We start from the raw sequence: 15,641 nt of genomic DNA on the forward strand, positions 1-15,641 counted from the left end.
CCCGCCGGTCGGGCTCACTTGCACTTGATGCCGTCAAAGTTGCGGAACCCACGGACTGACACCTGCCGAGATCTCGTCGTGGTGCCAGAAGCCATCGCAAGAGCTGTCATGGCGCTGCCAATTTGCCCTATACGAGTCAAAGACCGTTTGTTCCGCCCTAAAACCTCTGTCACGAGAGGTCATGACCACTTCACTAGACCCGAGGTACATGGAGACTAACGTGACAGCGCGGAAATGAGCATGATCTCATTGAAGCAGCTCACGATGGGCTAACGAGCGTCCCTGCCAATGGTTGCAAGACACCAGATGGCAAAGAGTAAGCCCGGATCGCCTGCTTCTGGCAAACCAGCCAAGGAAGGAAGGAAGGAAGGAGCTCGCTAGCTGCGTTACTCGGTTGCGAGTGACAAGCTTGCGAAACGGTACCTGACGGGGCCTGCCCGGCGGGAGAGACAAACGGCAGGGCAAACAATCGCACCTCCATTGTTACGGCCACGAGTATTCGTGCAGTTGGGTCGGGTTGGAATAGGCTTTCTCTGCCTATCGATTGTCGTCCAGTGGACGGACGGACCCCTGCAGGTAAACAAGTGGGAACCAAGGCTCTCTGGGCCGGGCCAGTCACGAACGTACTATCAGCGAGTAGCGACCCGTTTCTGCCAACTCATACAGGCATCTCCCCGCACTAGGCCACTTATAACCCTCGTCTGTCCCGGGTGTCTTGGTCTAAGTGAAGGGGGAACCACATCTCGGCGCCCGATCTTCAGGAACAAGAACAGAAAAAGAAGCAGCAAGTGTGACGGAATCACGCACTCAAGAGGAATCTTCAGAATCACCCTCATCAGAGATTGGCCAGAAACTAATCGGTGAAGCTAGATCCCTGCGGAACTTTGCATTATTTGAGGGTAGTATTGTGGGTGTCAGAAGTGTGGGTGCGCCTGGTGACAGCGGCAGCAAAATCAAGAGGTTGGACTTCAAGGAGGTTGGGAATCGACCCGCGCGACGGCCAAGAAAAAAAAAGACAATCCCACTGCCCGAACCAAGTAATACGACACTCCCGTCGGTCAGCGCCTTCTCAATCTCTCCGTCTCTCTTAAATCAAACTTACCTGCAGGTTTCATTCTTTCCGACTTCTTGGTTCCTTCTTCCCATCTAATCCAAGAATCACCACATTCCAAGCTCTCAGTCCCTGCCGATACCTCTGCATACTAACAGGCTAAGGTTGGCCAGCTCACACCGCGACCACTCAATCACACCTCGACCATTCTATCAGCTTACCCTCCCTCTTCTTTTCAATCCCCGCCAACCATTAATACCTCATCCTGCCGCTACAACATTCCACACTCTCGCAATCTTTGGGGCGCCCACGAGGCTACGAAACAAAACAGGACCTCTCGACATCCCCGTTGACTTGACAAGATTGGCAATCGTGGGGAGAGCCGACTTACATTCTTACTTCGCCGTCTTCCCGGCCTCGCGCATTCCTGGCAATTGACGACGCCGAGCAGCGGTTTCCGCCAGAAAAAAATGGCACGGCGCAAGCAGTCGGCAGCGGCCCCTCTGGTCGCCGGCCTTCTTCTCTTGGTGTCCGCCCCCACTCCGGTGTTCGCCCACCCTTATCCTCTCCAAAATGTCGCAAACAACCTCTTTTACCACCTGGGCGACCAGTTTATGAAGCGCGATTGCGTCCAACGTTGCGGAGCCGACTCCCAGTACTGCTGTGGATCTGGAGAGCAGTGTTACACCGTTAACAACATCGCTGGCTGCAGTACCGTGAGCGGAGGTGGAGGCTATGGCATTTACACCACGACATGGACTGAGACGAACACCTTTACCAGCACAATATCCACAAACTGGCCTGCAGTGACAACAGGGGCAGCTGGGGGAGGCACCGGGGCCACCTGTGTCCCTCAGAGTGATGGAGAGACGGCCTGTGGCAGCATTTGCTGCGCCGCCTACCAGTACTGTGCCTACTCAGGGCAATGCGCTCAGCGCGATGGCTGGGGCGGAGGTGTCACCACAATTACATCGGGAGGCCATACCATTACTACCCAGTACTCTGCTCCTTACCGCATCACAAGCACCGGGGCCACCGGCACCGCCGCCTCAGCAACTAGCACCGGCACAGTCGTACCCATCACCGACGAGGGCACTGGCGGAGGATTGAGCGGCGGCGCCATTGCTGGTATCGTCATCGGCACGCTTGCAGGTCTCGGTCTTCTCATGCTTCTCTGCTTCTGCTGCATCGCCCGCGGCCTATGGGGTCTCCTCTTTGGCAAGAAGAAGAAGGAGCACAGCCACAGCCGCGAACGAGTCGAGGTGGTTGAGGAGAGATACTCGCGTCACGGCAGCCGTATGCCCTCTGCCCACTCTGGTCGCCCCTCGCACGGCGGCTGGTTCGCAGGTGGCGGCCGTCCAGCCCCGGCTGCTCGTCGCAAGGAAGAGAAGAAGGAAGGCGCCAAGTGGTTGGGCCTGGGAGCCGCCGCAGCGACCATGTTGGCGCTCTTGAATCTTAAGAAGGACAAGCCAAAGGCCAAGCCTCGGTCAAGCTACACCGACTCGTACTACTCGTACACGGGGACAAGTCCCAGTGAGTCTTCATGGGATTCTCGGGATCGATCGGATCTGACGTCCTACCTAGGCAGCTCTAGCTCGGGTGGAAGAACTCACCGCACCGGCCACACACGCGGCACACATACGACGCGCCACTCACGGAGGTAGCACCCCAAGTTCTTTCACGACCTTGGTCGAATTGCATATGCTGTCGGCTGCCTTTTTCACAAGGCGGTGGAAGCACCGAACATGCTTTGAACGTACATAAATTGGTATTATTGCTTTCTATTTTTCTATTTGGCGTTAAGGGGGACATCATAATCCCGCCGGGCTTCCGATAGCACGGTGATGGAAGTTGCAAGGCACGAGAGACGAGACATTCGGCGACGAAGAGGGGAATGAAAGATCGACGAGAGATATGAAAACTGGGTGGAGAGTGACGAAGGGGTTTGGAAACGACCACGAAGTTTGGGATGTGAGGAGGATCATCTCTTTGGACTTGAGCGTTTCCTACTTCATTTTCCTTGGTGTGGCTCACTTTGTCTACCCATCCCCCAAAACCCGCATAGCATGTACGATGTTTAGAACGATTTGATGGCATAGACGAAATTCTTCGACGCCCTTAATGCATGGAATGGAAACTAAATTTTCGATTGGGCTTACGGAGTACTTCACACTTATTTGCTGATGCGCTGTTGATGTTGTTGGTTCAAGCTCAATTGCGTATGCAGCCGCGATGCTGTAGCGTTCTCGGGGAAGCCATGTAAGAGACAATAAAGTTGAGATGAACATGCGGCGCTTGCGCACAGCGAGAGCGTTTGACCATGCATGGAACAAAACGAGGTTTCCGTGTGCGGTCTGTGTTTCCGCGTTTGGGCCGTCTGATGCGTACGTCTCTGCATGTGCGTGTGTGTCGGGTCTACGAGGTCTAGGTCGAAGTCTGCGTTGCGAGATCTCCACCTATGGGAAAGAGATTTTTTTTTCTCCTCGTGGAGCATTTGCCAACACATAGCGAATTCCGCTCTATTGTTCTTCATCCCACTATTCGTTAGTGGCCGGTTGGCCCAATGGCAAGGCGTCTGACTACGATTGCGTTTACCCTCGTTCGCCTAGGGCGAGGAAAACGTTGACAAAGTATCAGGAGATTCTGGGTTCGACCCCCAGGCTGGTCAAATTCTTTTGATTTTGAGTGTTTAGGTTTTTTTTCCCTTCTCTTTTGGTGTCGTGAACTTTGGGACTGTTGTTTTGATGTGTAGGACTAAAGGTGAGTGGCGTGTATCTGAAGAGAAAAAGTGATATTGTGTGCTTGTGTGCTTGTTGTATGTGTTTGTCAATAGTCGGCGGGAGGATGACGTCTCTCGTGAAGCAATACTCTGATCAAGTTTGGCCGAATTCTAAGTTCATCAAGATGACGAGATGAGTTAAGAACCACACCGTCACAAAATCTCACTCTGCTGTCAACATAGTCGATAATGTCATTCAGTCACACCAGATAATTATCAAGACTTTTGTATCATATACTACGTTGGTTCACATGACAGCCATTGGGGAAGGGTTCGTTTGTTTAAGTTTGAATGGGTATCATTTCACCATGAAGAATGTCTCATGCGAGTAGGGTATATGATGAAGTGTTGTGGGATGTACTGCTCAAAGAGGGGAGCAGGCAACGTCTTCTTGACTTTTGATGTGATTCATGGTAGCCCTGCGCTACACGATGCAAAGTGAAAAATGGAACCCCGGCCACGCCTTGTGTGTAAGACCCAGATACCCCAGTTTGATTTTTGCATTTGCCTCGAAAAACATGACCTGTTTTGACCCTTTTTGTTTTGGTTTTGCTCCCCTCCTCCGGCTCATACATCAATCAATACCTTCGTTTTTATTGATTCATCGAGAGAGATTCATACGTTGATGGTGGATGTGCATTTAAGCCTCCTCCTCAATGTTGCCCTTCTCGGAGACGTACATGCCGTCCAAGAACTTACGGATATCCTTGTTGCGGACCTTGCAGATCTGCTGGATATCGGCAGCGGACTGGGAGACAGCCTCGAGGGAGTTGCCGAAGAGGACGAGCTCGTCCTTCTGGGCCTTGGAGACCTCGACGTCGACGCCCTCGCGCATGATGACCTTGCGGACGAGCTTCTCGCCAATGAAGTTGCTGAGGTGAACATGTTAGCCTTGATGTTTACGTGGGGGAAAAATAAGATGTTGCGACATACCGGATCTCGACCTCCCACAGACCAGTCTCGGAGTCCTTCTCCAGGTTGACGTTGATGGGGAAATGGGCGTAGACGTAGCGCATCTTGTACTTGAAGCCCTTGGTGACACCGACGATCAGGTTGTTGATGAGGGTGCGGACGGTGCGGAGGGTGGCAACGTTCTTTCTTGAGCCGTGGTGGATCTCAATGTTGATGGTGCCCTTGACCGGCTGGGAGAAGTTGACAGCCAAGTGGGACAGGTCCTTCACGAGCTTGCCTGGTGACGGGTGTTAGCCATATTGGCCTGGTGACGGGTGCTGCCGCACTGAAGCCGCTGCGCTCTGCTTGCGCAGAGTACAGATAGCTGGAGCAGGCCGTTCGCAATGTCTCGAGACATATCGCGTTCGGAGGAGAGTGCTTTACTTACCACGGGGGCCCTCAACGGTGACGATGCGGGACTTGATGTGAACCTTGACTGTTTGGAGAATCCAAGTCAGCATGCATTCGATTGCCTGCCACTACTGCTCCTTTCGAGCTCATCCACAGTCTAAACTCTTCAACCCAAAAACCCAAATGTTGCTTTGTCCGCCTCAAGCCTCCCCAATCGCTCTGCCATTGTGTTGTGGTTGTGGTTTTCCATTTTTTTGCGCCAGCGACCATGTTGCCATAGGCATCGAGGTTGCGACCATGACAGAGGAAGGCGAGAGACTCGAAATGCGAATGGCGACAGATAGGTGATGTAGTATCGTGAAGTTCAAAACCCGGCGGAGCTCGCAGGGGGCCGCATCGTGGGGGAGGAAGTTTTTCGTTGTTTTTGTGTGCTCAATCGATCGTCAAGGAGACGACGACGACGGCATTGCTTCACATACCATTCTCGGGAACCGTCAGGCTCTCTTGGGAGTGGATGTATCTCATCTTGACGTCGGGGGGAGGAGGGCTGTCGGCTGGGCGATCTACTGGGCGACTGGTCGTTCGTTGGGCGATGAGGGACAATTCTTCACTTTCAAAAAAGTTCCAAGTCGGGGAGTCTGGCAGTCGCGATTCAATTTTCGGGTGTGGGGTGCAAAAGTTCTAGCGAGGGCTTGAGTGCACGTGAGGGCAAAACTATGGTCTGTGCGTAATTGGTTTTCTGGCCGACAGGCCGGCTGCCCGGGGCCTGTGGACCAGGGCGGACCTAAACCGTCCGGGACATGGCCGGTGAGCTTCAGCCACAGCTCCGGAGTCACCAGCCGCAATTACTGAAGATGACTGCCTGGCACAGTCACGTGTCAGTCCCAGCCAATGGAAGGATGCACTTCCGACAGCTCCAGTTGCTGCCCACTCTCGATAGCTGCCCGGGCTGGCGCAACTGGAGCAGCGCAAGCCGAGTGAGTGCACGTACAGATACAGATACGTCAGCCTTGAAGCTCCGCGACACCCCCCTTCTCCGACGTCCCGATATCAATTCACTTTTAATTGTTAACCTCTCACGTCGACGGGCCGACCGATAACTAGCCATTGGGACCTTGAATCCGTCGCCCCCTTTATATCCGAGCATCGAAACGACACAGTCGCGCGAGATCCGGGCATTCCCCCGCAGAAGCCAAAATGTCGTACTTCTTCTCAACCCCCGTCGACATCGACATTGTGCTAGAGGACGCCGACGAGCGGTCCATGGTCGATGTCAAGCTCGACAAGAATCGGCGCGAGAAGGCGCCGCTGTACATGGACGGCGAGTCCGTCAAGGGCGCCGTCACTATCAGACCCAAGGACGGCAAGCGGCTAGAACACACCGGCATCAAGGTCCAATTCATCGGCACGATAGGTGAGTCTTTTCTGAGCGACCCCTAATAACCTCTTCCGCTTTCGCCGAATACTAACACTCTCATCTTTTCTCTGCGCAGAAATGTTCTTTGACCGTGGAAACCATTACGAATTCCTCTCCCTCGTCCAGGAGCTCGCGGCCCCCGGCGAGCTGCAGCACCCGCAGACGTTCGACTTCAACTTCAAAAACGTCGAGAAGCAGTACGAGTCGTACAACGGCATCAACGTCAAGCTGCGCTACTTTGTCCGCGTTACCGTCTCCCGCCGCATGGCCGATGTCATCCGCGAAAAAGACATTTGGGTCTACTCGTACCGCATACCCCCCGAGATGAACTCGTCCATCAAGATGGACGTCGGCATCGAGGACTGCCTCCACATCGAGTTTGAGTACTCCAAATCCAAATACCACCTAAAGGACGTCATCGTCGGGCGCATATACTTTTTGCTCGTCCGCCTCAAGATAAAACACATGGAGTTGTCCATCATCCGGAGGGAGACAACGGGCGCCGCGCCGAATCAGTATAATGAGAGCGAGACCCTGGTGCGGTTCGAGGTGAGATTGCGGCTCCGATAATGCTTCTGCTCCATGTCCCCAATGTTTTCTGCATACTGACTTTCTCGGAACAAAGATTATGGATGGCTCGCCTTCGAGAGGAGAGACGATCCCCATCCGCCTCTTCCTCGGCGGCTTCGACTTGACACCCACGTTCCGGGACGTGAACAAGAAGTTCTCAACCCGGTACTACCTCAGTCTCGTGCTCATCGACGAAGGCAAGTCACAGCTCCCCTCTCCTTCAGTCCCTGGTCATTTTCTTTGGTCGAACCAAAACAAGCTAACAATAAACCACTAGATGCACGGCGGTATTTCAAGCAGTCGGAAATCATCCTCTACCGCCAAGCCCCGGACGCCGCCGCCGGTCCTAACATGATCATGGCCGCCGCTCCCGAGAACCCAAAGTTGATGGGCCAGTCTGTTCAGGCATAGAAGTATCTGAAAAATGACGCCATGGTTTACAAGTAATGAGTTGTTTGATGAAATAAGGGGGAGGCAGGGAGGTTATTATGTATGATGTGGCTGCTGCCGCCAATGAGAGGATAAAGTCCTCGTCAAGAACCGTCCGTCCCACGTAGTTTTAAGCATAGGTCACGGCGTTTGGGGTAAACAAAGCTGGGGTCTGCTGCACTGATACAACAAACAATGAAATTCTTCTTCTTCATCTACCTTGACCGATTACCGAAAAACAAAAACCCAATGCTTGCAATTCGTGAGGTATCTGGTTGTCCCGGATCATTCTTGTGTGGTCCAGGATCGCGCGTTCTTGATTACTTGTACACATGCTCTCCCCATCCCCTACGAAGTAACCACCCCCCCCCCCTCCCCACCTTGGCCCGCAATGCCTTTTTTAACTTTTTGATCTTGTTCTTTCGCTCATTTCATCCATTTACAAAATGTCCATTGCATCGTCAGCCTCGAAACCAAACTGATTATTCTGGATGGCCGCGATACGGTCGAGTTCGTCCTGGTATTGCTTGCGCAGGTCCGGCAACGTGACGACCTCGCGCTTGCCCTGGAAGGTCGTCGACTCCCTCGAGCTCGGAGGCGGCAACTCCTCGGAAAAGATCCACGCTTGCTTCGGGTCGACGCAGCTGAGGGCGTTGATGAGCAGCAGGTACTGCTTCGTGACCGCCGTATCGAGAATGTCCTCGCCAATGAGCTTGTCACCCTCGCCGGCGTGCCGCAGTTTTTGGATGCGGTCGAGCAGCACCGTGGCGGCGCCGCGGTAGTCGTTGTGTTTGATTCTCCAGGAATAGAGGATCTGGTGATACGGGATGCCGCTCAGGACATCCATGGTCGCCTTGCACCTTTGTGCTAGGATGTCGTCGATCGAGTCTTGTAGACCCGGGAACGGCAGCGACATGAGTTCGCTGTTGTGGTACGATTCGCACATCTTGTCGACTAGCTTGCGAAGGGAGGAGAGCTGCATTGCTTTGTCCTTCATGGCCAGAAGACTAGCATGGGCGACGTCGAAACGTGAGAGCACCGTCGCCGCATTGAACTGTCGGCTAAGCATCTCGCTTCTGACCAGTGCAGCTTCGGGACTGGCGTGTGAGTATTGAATTGCTAATCCAGCGAACTCGATCACATATGAGTACGCCTTGGCCTTCTCAAACAGAGCGACTGCGTGGCAGTGATACCTAGCCGGCCCCTTGTTGAGCAGGTTCCACTCGGTGTCGTCGAGCAGCCCGCTGCTGTGTCGGTCGACATCTACATCTTTGACACCTGACACTGACGTTAGTTTTGTTCTCCACACAGCTAAGGTGCTGTCGACTTACTCATGCCTATCGCCGCTTTACGGAAGTGGAAGGCGGCCGAAGCAAAGTCTTTCAGGGCAAGGAAAACACGGCCTTGGATGTAGATGGCGAATGGCGTCTGGGCGCAGTAGGGGGTGAGTTCAAGAGCAAGATCGGCCCGCTCTCTTCTGATGAGGGAGCACTGGATTAGAGTAGGTGACACCTCAATATCGCTGTTGGAAGCACAGAGATCCGTGACGATGTCTGTGATGCTCGTAGCCAGAGGCTCGTTCCTGCCGTCGACGAAGCCAAGGAGATGACCGACATTGCCCTCCAGTGCGGTGACGGTCTGCGTCTCCTCTGCGGTCCTCTTTGTGGTGCTGGGCGAGCCGGAGAAGGAGTCGTTGCGCTCGTTCTTGTTGCCAATAGGAACGGTGATTTCCGTCTTGGAAAGCCATCGAAGCAGCTCTAACCGACGAAGTGACTCGAGGAACTGTCTGAACACAGCACCGACGTCAATTCGTTTGGAGAGCATATCCTCCTCTTGATCCCAGTCAAACTCCATGTGTACTAGAAGCAGGACCTGACTGAAGATGATGTTCCATTGCAGATCAATCGTCTCCTGAACAGCCTTGACAATGAGCTTCCTTCCAAAGTCTGTCAGCGGCTGACGGGCTTTGCGGCTTCCGGAGTCCTCTGTAGCCGCAATTATACCCGAAAGGCTTTCATACAGATCCATCGTAACACCGGTATAAGACTGTCCTAGACTCTCAATGACCTGTGCGCAGTCTTCGTCACTGACGGTGCGCCACAGAGCAGTGGTGTCAAAGAGGTATTGGAGTCGTTCATAGTCCGTTCGAGGAGTCTCCTCGTAAATCTCAGGTCGCAGAGCGGCAGTGCAGACCTGTTGAATACTGTCTGAAATAGCATCGAGGAAACCGACTCCCGTCGATACAAGGTTTGCTATTCTCTCCGACGCCTCATCCGGTCGCGAGAGGTTATAGTACAGCCGCTCCAGTGAGCTGCATTCTCTAATGGCGGAGATAGCATCAGCACACACAACCCACGTCATGTCAGATTCTGCGTCGAGGACCAATGCAACTGCCTCGCCACGTTGCTTGTCCAACTCGATCAGAAGACGGTAGAATCTCCTCCACTGGGTCTCGCTGCTAGCACGGAATTGCTCATAATCCATACCGCCAGCCGAGTTCCGGTCCAATGATGCTGTTGAGGCAAGAACAGAACAAATTGACTCTGCCAGGCCCTTTTGTTGACTCTTCGAGCTGCCCTCCTTTTGAGAGTAAAGCCCCTTCTCGTATATAGACAGAGCTGTTTCGAGGGTTGCTTTGGTGAAGCGGCCAGGGGCGAGGATAAGATCTAACCACTTCTCCGTCGGGTCCGTGGGATCAGAAGATCCGGAGGTCGGCGCGGTAGGATAACTTGTGTCAATGTGTACTGACGCCCATTCGCTTTCCCATGACTCGGCGATATTGTCTCTGTTGAGATCCAGCTCTTGGACTCTGTAGGTCATATTGTTCTTCCACAATGTCCACAACTGGATGCCGCCATCTGCCAGTGTTGAAAGAACAAAGTCCGCCAAGGTCCAAACATCTGAAAGCGACGGTGATGACGGGGTAAGGTGGGTATCAGGGAACGCATCTTCTACGTAAACGGTGTCGCTGTCGCGGGCTTTGATGTTCCAGAACTTGAACTCTCCAGCTCCAATGGGCGAGTACGTGGCGCACATCCTGCTGCCTGTTCCATCGCCGACCAGCTGCAACAAATTTGTCTGTGTAGGCTCAATCTGCCACTTGCCGACTTCTTGTGGGTTGCGGTCAGAATTCAGTATGTCGCCGGTGAACAAGATCTGGCCTGTCCGCAGGTTCCAGATGCGCATGCGGTGGTCGAGGCAGACTGTAAAGAGGAATGCCGCATCGTCAAGGCCCAGGTTTGTAACCTGTATCGACGTCGCCGCGCTCGCATCCATGTGGATGTTGCGGTATCGGACAGACTGGTTCTGCTGGAACGGGAGGTAGCTCCGAATGCCCTGCGCCCATCCTTGTGAATTATAGATCGTCTCCTTCCACGGGTTGCTCGTCGCTATGCAAAAGTTAGTGTGGAACCCTTGGTGTGGTAACAGCAGGGTGAGTGACATACAATCCTGTGTCTTATTTCGGTCCAACCTCACCAGCCCACCGTCGTGCAGAGAAATAACAATTTGATCGGTGCTCGCGGCGACCATGCGATGCGGATGTTTGAATCCAAAGACCTTTGGCTGATACACCTTGCAAGCATCTCCTGGGCCGGCCTCGATGGCGGAGCGCTTCCTGAAGAAGTCGGGGCGGAGAGTGAAGGAGTAGAGGCAGTTGGCCTCGTCGAGTACGAACATGGAGAGCGCATCGTGTTCTCGGGGGTCGGCGAACGCAACGCAGGATGATTGAATCGGCACCGTGAATCGGAAATTGAGAATCAGCGGCGCATCGATCGTCTTCTCTTGTCGGCAGGTGTCGACCACTCGCAGGCTGAGGACGAGGCCGTCATCCAACAGCCTCCAGAGGAAGCTGCGCGGTGCATCGTGCCATTTGCGGTGGTAGACGGACGAAGCGGGAGCGAGGTTCTTGAGCCGAAAGTTGACTTCGTCTTCGCTGATGTTCTTGTCGCCGGATGTGAGCTTGCGGGTCGCGCCCCTCCCGTGCGACGTCAGCGAGGGGACGCGGATGTTGATGATTGACGAGGCGGAGGCCGGTTCAAGGTTGAGACGAGTCTCTCGGTATAAGTATTGAGTGTCGGCGGAATCCATTTTCGATTTGCCCCTAACCTGTGAAATCCTCAAACGCCGTAGATGAGAAAGAGGAAGAGGCCGCGAGAGTCGCGGGTCGGGCTCGGCGCATTAAGCAATCTGTGGCAGCAAAAAGTTCGTCGCGATTGAGTCGATGGAATTTCCAGTTTGAAGGCTCCTACGCGCCCGGTGGGGCTACTCCCAAAACAGCAACCAGCTTGATACAGTGTTGCAGTGCACGTACACAGTTCTCACACGGTACATGCACAAGGTGCAGACTCAAAGAATGGATGCAAGGAAAGATAGAGGGAAGCAATGACGGTGCATCTGTCAGCATTCATGGCAGGCTTGGGACTTTCCGAAGATAGTTCGATTCATTACGTTTCTAGCAAAGGCTCCGCACCTAATCTGCACAATTGGCAGCAGAAATACCACAACTCCAGTGTAACGATTGCCGCCCAACGCCAGCACCAATGCATGCCATCTTTCCCAACCCGGGGGTGTATCAAAGCTCACTCATATGCGCATAACACCATCACAAGCTACTTTCGTCTAGTCGTCCCGTACCCATATGTCCGCAGACTATTCCTTCTCCAGGTCCTTTGGGCTTGGGTCACCGATGCCATCCTCGTTGATGGCAAAGAGACAGTCACTCTCCGGCAAACAGGGGCTGTCGTAGATCTTGGCGACACGAGTCTCGCCTCGACCCTTCCTCAAGCTGATTCTTGTCGTACTTGCGTGGGCGATAATGTTACCGCCGATTGGTTTCTTGGGGTCAGGATTGAACATGGCACTCGGTCCACCGTCAACCTGTGCGACAACTTGGTTGGTGATGACCACAGCAATACCAAACTCGTCGGCAAGACGCTGGAGCGTGCGCATAAATTTGGCTAGATGAGTCTGTCTCGAAGAGAGTTCACCTCGGCCCAAGAAGTCGGTTCTGTAGAGCGCCGTCGCACTGTCCACAATGAGGAGCGAGAATCGGGTCTCGCACATCATGGCACCAGCCTGCTGGAGAAGCTGAAGCTGGTGGTCTGAATTGTACGCGCGAGCATAGGCCACGTTGTCGAGGACCTCTTCTCCGGAGAGACCAAATCTGTTGGCGACGGCCAGCAATCGAACGGGTCGGAAGGTACCCTCGGTGTCAATGTACAGACACTTGCCCTCTCCGCCACCCATGTCGAAGGGCAGTTGACATGTCACGGCAAGGGTGTGGCAAATCTGACTCTTACCCGTACGAAACTCTCCAAACAGCTCAGTCACCGATCCGGTCTCGATACCACCGGCGAGAAGTGTATCCAGCTGCTTGGAGCCAGTTGTGATAGAGATGAGCTCGCTTCGGCGTTGGTGCATCTCCGTGGCGGTCGTGAAGCCCATTGGCACGAGTTTCGAGGCTGATTCCCTTCAGTCAGATTGATTCGCACGAATGTATCAGTTGGGATTTTCATACCTTCGGCGAGAATCTTGGTTGCCTTTTGTTCCGAGATGCCTTTGATCTGCTCCAGCATGCGGCGCGGGGTATATGCTACTGATTCTACGGTGTTGAAACCGCCGTCGACGACCATTTGGATATCGCGCTTCGTCAAGCCGGCAACTCCCTTCGACGTATTCATCAGCACGCTGTGTGCGACATGAAGAAAGTATTATTGAGCTTACCTCGAGCGCAGTAAGTGGCGTGGGCGCGCCAGGCCCGGTCATGCCGCTCTCATCGCCATTGTGGCTCTCATCATAGCCGTCAGCGTCGGCCATTGTGCTCGTAGATATGAGATCGAGACGTCGAGGTGAGTATACACGAGGGAAGTGGAAGCAGTGCACGCGCGGAATCGGACGTCGGGAAACGAGTTAGGTGTTCATACAATTACCAAATTGTTGATGGTGGGCGAAACGCGGGCTCTTAAGACGCGTCGGGGATGACTGGTGGTGGCGACTGACTGACAGCAAAATACGCCAAATCACGTGCGGCAATTAAGAAGCCGGTCGGCCCCACCGTGTGCCTGGAGTCAGCGTCATACTCAGACGCTCCTTGCTTCCTTCATCGAACGCACCAAAGACTTCCCAAGGTAACAGTGCAGGAAGTACCAATTATGACATCTTCAAATGAGGCATTCGCGGCTTCGGTTCATTTGATTTACCGTCTGCAATAATGCTATCTGTTTCCAAGAGCTTGCAATAGCTTTTCGCATCGAAGCTTCCAGCTCAAACCCGGGCTTAACACTCTCGCTCAATCATCTGGAGTCCAGTTAAGTTCACAATTGGACAGTCACGAATTATAGCTGGATACAATCGTTTTGTTTTTGAACTTATTTCATTATCACTGCTAGTAGATAGCGAAGGAAAGAAAGAAACCCGAAACACCAATCCCAATGCAAAGACCCATTAATGCCCATCCCTCCATCAAAGTCCCATTTCCTATCCACTCAGTTCTCATTAATGCTGTTGTACAATTGGAAGTGTCACGGTCCGTCTTTAGTTGATGAAGATGCGACGAGTCTCGTGCTTGGGAGCCTTGGGCACCCGGATGGAAAGGATACCATCCTTGAAGCCAGCCGAGACAGCGTCCTGCGTGATCTGGCCGGGGAAGTTGAAGACCCGGCTGAACTCGCCGATGCTGCGCTCCGAGACCCAGTACTTTGCGTTGTCGACGGGCTCCTTCTTGGCAGCGGCGTGGTTGTGTTGGTGTGCGACAGCAGAGGCAGGCTTGTCGACCTCGGCGACGGTGGTGGCGGGAGTAGGCTGAGCAGTGGAGTTTGTCTCGTCGTCCTCCTCATCCTCGACGGTAGCCTGGTGAGGCGAGCGAGGGCGCTCAGCGCTGCTGGTGGTGGTGCTGGCGGCGTCGTTGTTGCTGCCATCGGCGATGGCGCCGCTCATCTCAGTTGCGGAAGACTGGAGCAGGCCCGCGGGTGGGGTGCCGGCGGTGTAGGACCGCTCGACGCGGCCGCGGATGTGGAGGGTGTGCGGGTCGGTGAACTCGATGGAGACGTCGTCCTTGCTCATGCCGGGGAGCTCGCCGTGGAGCTCGTAGGCGTCCTCGACCTCGCGGACGTCGAACTTTGGCTGGAAGGTCGGGACGTGGTTGCGGTGGGTGCCGCGCGCGCCGCTGGAAGGAGTGCCATTGCCTTGGCGGGAGTAGTTGTCAAAGTCCTCCAAGAGGCGGAAGAGAGGGGTGAAGGAGGCGTCGGAGTTGTAGAAGTTGCGGGGGAAGAAAGCCATCTTGATTGTGTTGATATTGTTGGTTGTTGTGAGGGTGTGAAGTGGTTGTATGGTGGACTGATTTGTGAATAGAAAAATTGTAGCGGTTACGAGAGCTAGTTGTTTTATGTTGTGTTTGAGAGAGTTGTAGCTGTGAGTGCTTATTGTTGTTCTTGATGTTCTGATCTGATGAGAAGCAATCGATGTAAGAGGCGATCAAGACAACCGATTTATACAATTCAAGCAGGCACCATCGTGCCTTCCCAAGCTTTCCGGAAACATCGCTGAAAAATCAAAGAATCCGCTACAAGGCCCTTCGAGAATGAACTCGCACACCGAGGAAGGGACGCGCATGCTGTGAAAGCCTGTTCTGGAGGGATCTGTAAGCTTCTCTATGGCGATAGCCTCACGACGAGAGACGGTTCTGGTAGCTTCGGGAGCGTGGAAGCTGCTGGAACCTTCCAGCGGTTTCCATTGGCTCCGCCACCCCTGCAGCGATACATTACTCAACTCAACCCCATTGATTTTCACAGAAGAAAACGTTCAAGTGAATTCAACTCCCTCTGTACCACCTCAATCAGTCAACAATTCCCCATTGATCAATACGATAAACCAGTTAACATCCATAAGGTAGAAACCGCATCTTCAGACCTTCGACGAATACCTCTCGAAAGCGCTGTAAATCGCCGCGGTACATCCACCTCGCCTACTTTTTAGAGTTTCGGCCTCCGACAAGGGTCCAGCAAGACGCAATCCTTCGCCTGTCCAATCAAATTTCGTCTCTTGACGTCAAACGGATGGTCCGTGCCGTGGCACCTCTTCCCTCTTCTTCCCCC

General features: G+C 53.8%; 6 protein-coding genes and 1 non-coding gene across 7 annotated transcripts; 3 read left to right on the forward strand and 4 right to left on the reverse strand.

The window, feature by feature from the left end:
* Positions 1-1,521: 1,521 nt before the first annotated feature.
* On the forward strand, positions 1,522-2,715 carry BDZ83DRAFT_751397 (uncharacterized protein; the record flags this gene model as incomplete). Its single annotated transcript, XM_060514045.1, has 2 exons — positions 1,522-2,584; positions 2,636-2,715. The coding sequence occupies 2 exons, from the start codon at positions 1,522-1,524 to the stop codon at positions 2,713-2,715; spliced, it is 1,143 nt and encodes a 380-aa protein (XP_060365806.1).
* An 885-nt stretch (positions 2,716-3,600) lies between these two features.
* Positions 3,601-3,719, forward strand: BDZ83DRAFT_t129. Its single transcript has one exon. It is a non-coding gene; the product is annotated as a tRNA-Arg (tRNA).
* Positions 3,720-3,996: 277 nt separating this feature from the next.
* On the reverse strand, positions 3,997-5,468 carry BDZ83DRAFT_281456 (ribosomal protein L6). The gene is made up of 4 exons (XM_060502135.1): positions 5,170-5,468; positions 4,764-5,019; positions 4,452-4,702; positions 3,997-4,390 (listed from the first exon to the last, which is right to left on the reverse strand). Exons 1-3 carry the CDS (start codon positions 5,240-5,242, stop codon positions 4,471-4,473), a joined length of 561 nt encoding a protein of 186 aa, XP_060365807.1. The 5' UTR covers positions 5,243-5,468; the 3' UTR covers positions 3,997-4,390; positions 4,452-4,470.
* Positions 5,469-6,084: 616 nt separating this feature from the next.
* BDZ83DRAFT_618268 (vacuolar protein sorting-associated protein 26) lies at positions 6,085-7,745 on the forward strand. Its single transcript, XM_060508068.1, has 4 exons — positions 6,085-6,546; positions 6,626-7,098; positions 7,175-7,316; positions 7,397-7,745. The coding sequence occupies exons 1-4, from the start codon at positions 6,330-6,332 to the stop codon at positions 7,528-7,530; spliced, it is 966 nt and encodes a 321-aa protein (XP_060365808.1). The 5' UTR covers positions 6,085-6,329; the 3' UTR covers positions 7,531-7,745.
* Positions 7,746-7,920: 175 nt separating this feature from the next.
* Positions 7,921-11,767, reverse strand: BDZ83DRAFT_618270 (nucleoporin Nup120/160-domain-containing protein). Its single transcript, XM_060508069.1, has 3 exons — positions 10,995-11,767; positions 8,880-10,937; positions 7,921-8,826 (listed from the first exon to the last, which is right to left on the reverse strand). Exons 1-3 carry the CDS (start codon positions 11,635-11,637, stop codon positions 7,988-7,990), a joined length of 3,540 nt encoding a protein of 1,179 aa, XP_060365809.1. The 5' UTR covers positions 11,638-11,767; the 3' UTR covers positions 7,921-7,987.
* A 431-nt stretch (positions 11,768-12,198) lies between these two features.
* BDZ83DRAFT_575806 (DNA repair protein rhp51) lies at positions 12,199-13,365 on the reverse strand (the record flags this gene model as incomplete). The annotated part of the gene is made up of 3 exons (XM_060504855.1): positions 12,199-13,010; positions 13,067-13,214; positions 13,273-13,365. 3 exons carry the CDS (start codon positions 13,363-13,365, stop codon positions 12,199-12,201), a joined length of 1,053 nt encoding a protein of 350 aa, XP_060365810.1.
* Positions 13,366-14,082: 717 nt separating this feature from the next.
* On the reverse strand, positions 14,083-14,826 carry BDZ83DRAFT_575717 (hsp20-like protein; the record flags this gene model as incomplete). Its single annotated transcript, XM_060504842.1, has 2 exons — positions 14,083-14,268; positions 14,332-14,826. The coding sequence occupies 2 exons, from the start codon at positions 14,824-14,826 to the stop codon at positions 14,083-14,085; spliced, it is 681 nt and encodes a 226-aa protein (XP_060365811.1).
* Between the last annotated feature and the right edge of the window lie 815 nt (positions 14,827-15,641).

This window comes from Colletotrichum acutatum, assembly GCF_030867785.1.
Source record: "Colletotrichum acutatum strain CBS 112980 chromosome Unknown BDZ83scaffold_38, whole genome shotgun sequence".
Classification (NCBI taxonomy): domain Eukaryota; kingdom Fungi; phylum Ascomycota; class Sordariomycetes; order Glomerellales; family Glomerellaceae; genus Colletotrichum; species Colletotrichum acutatum.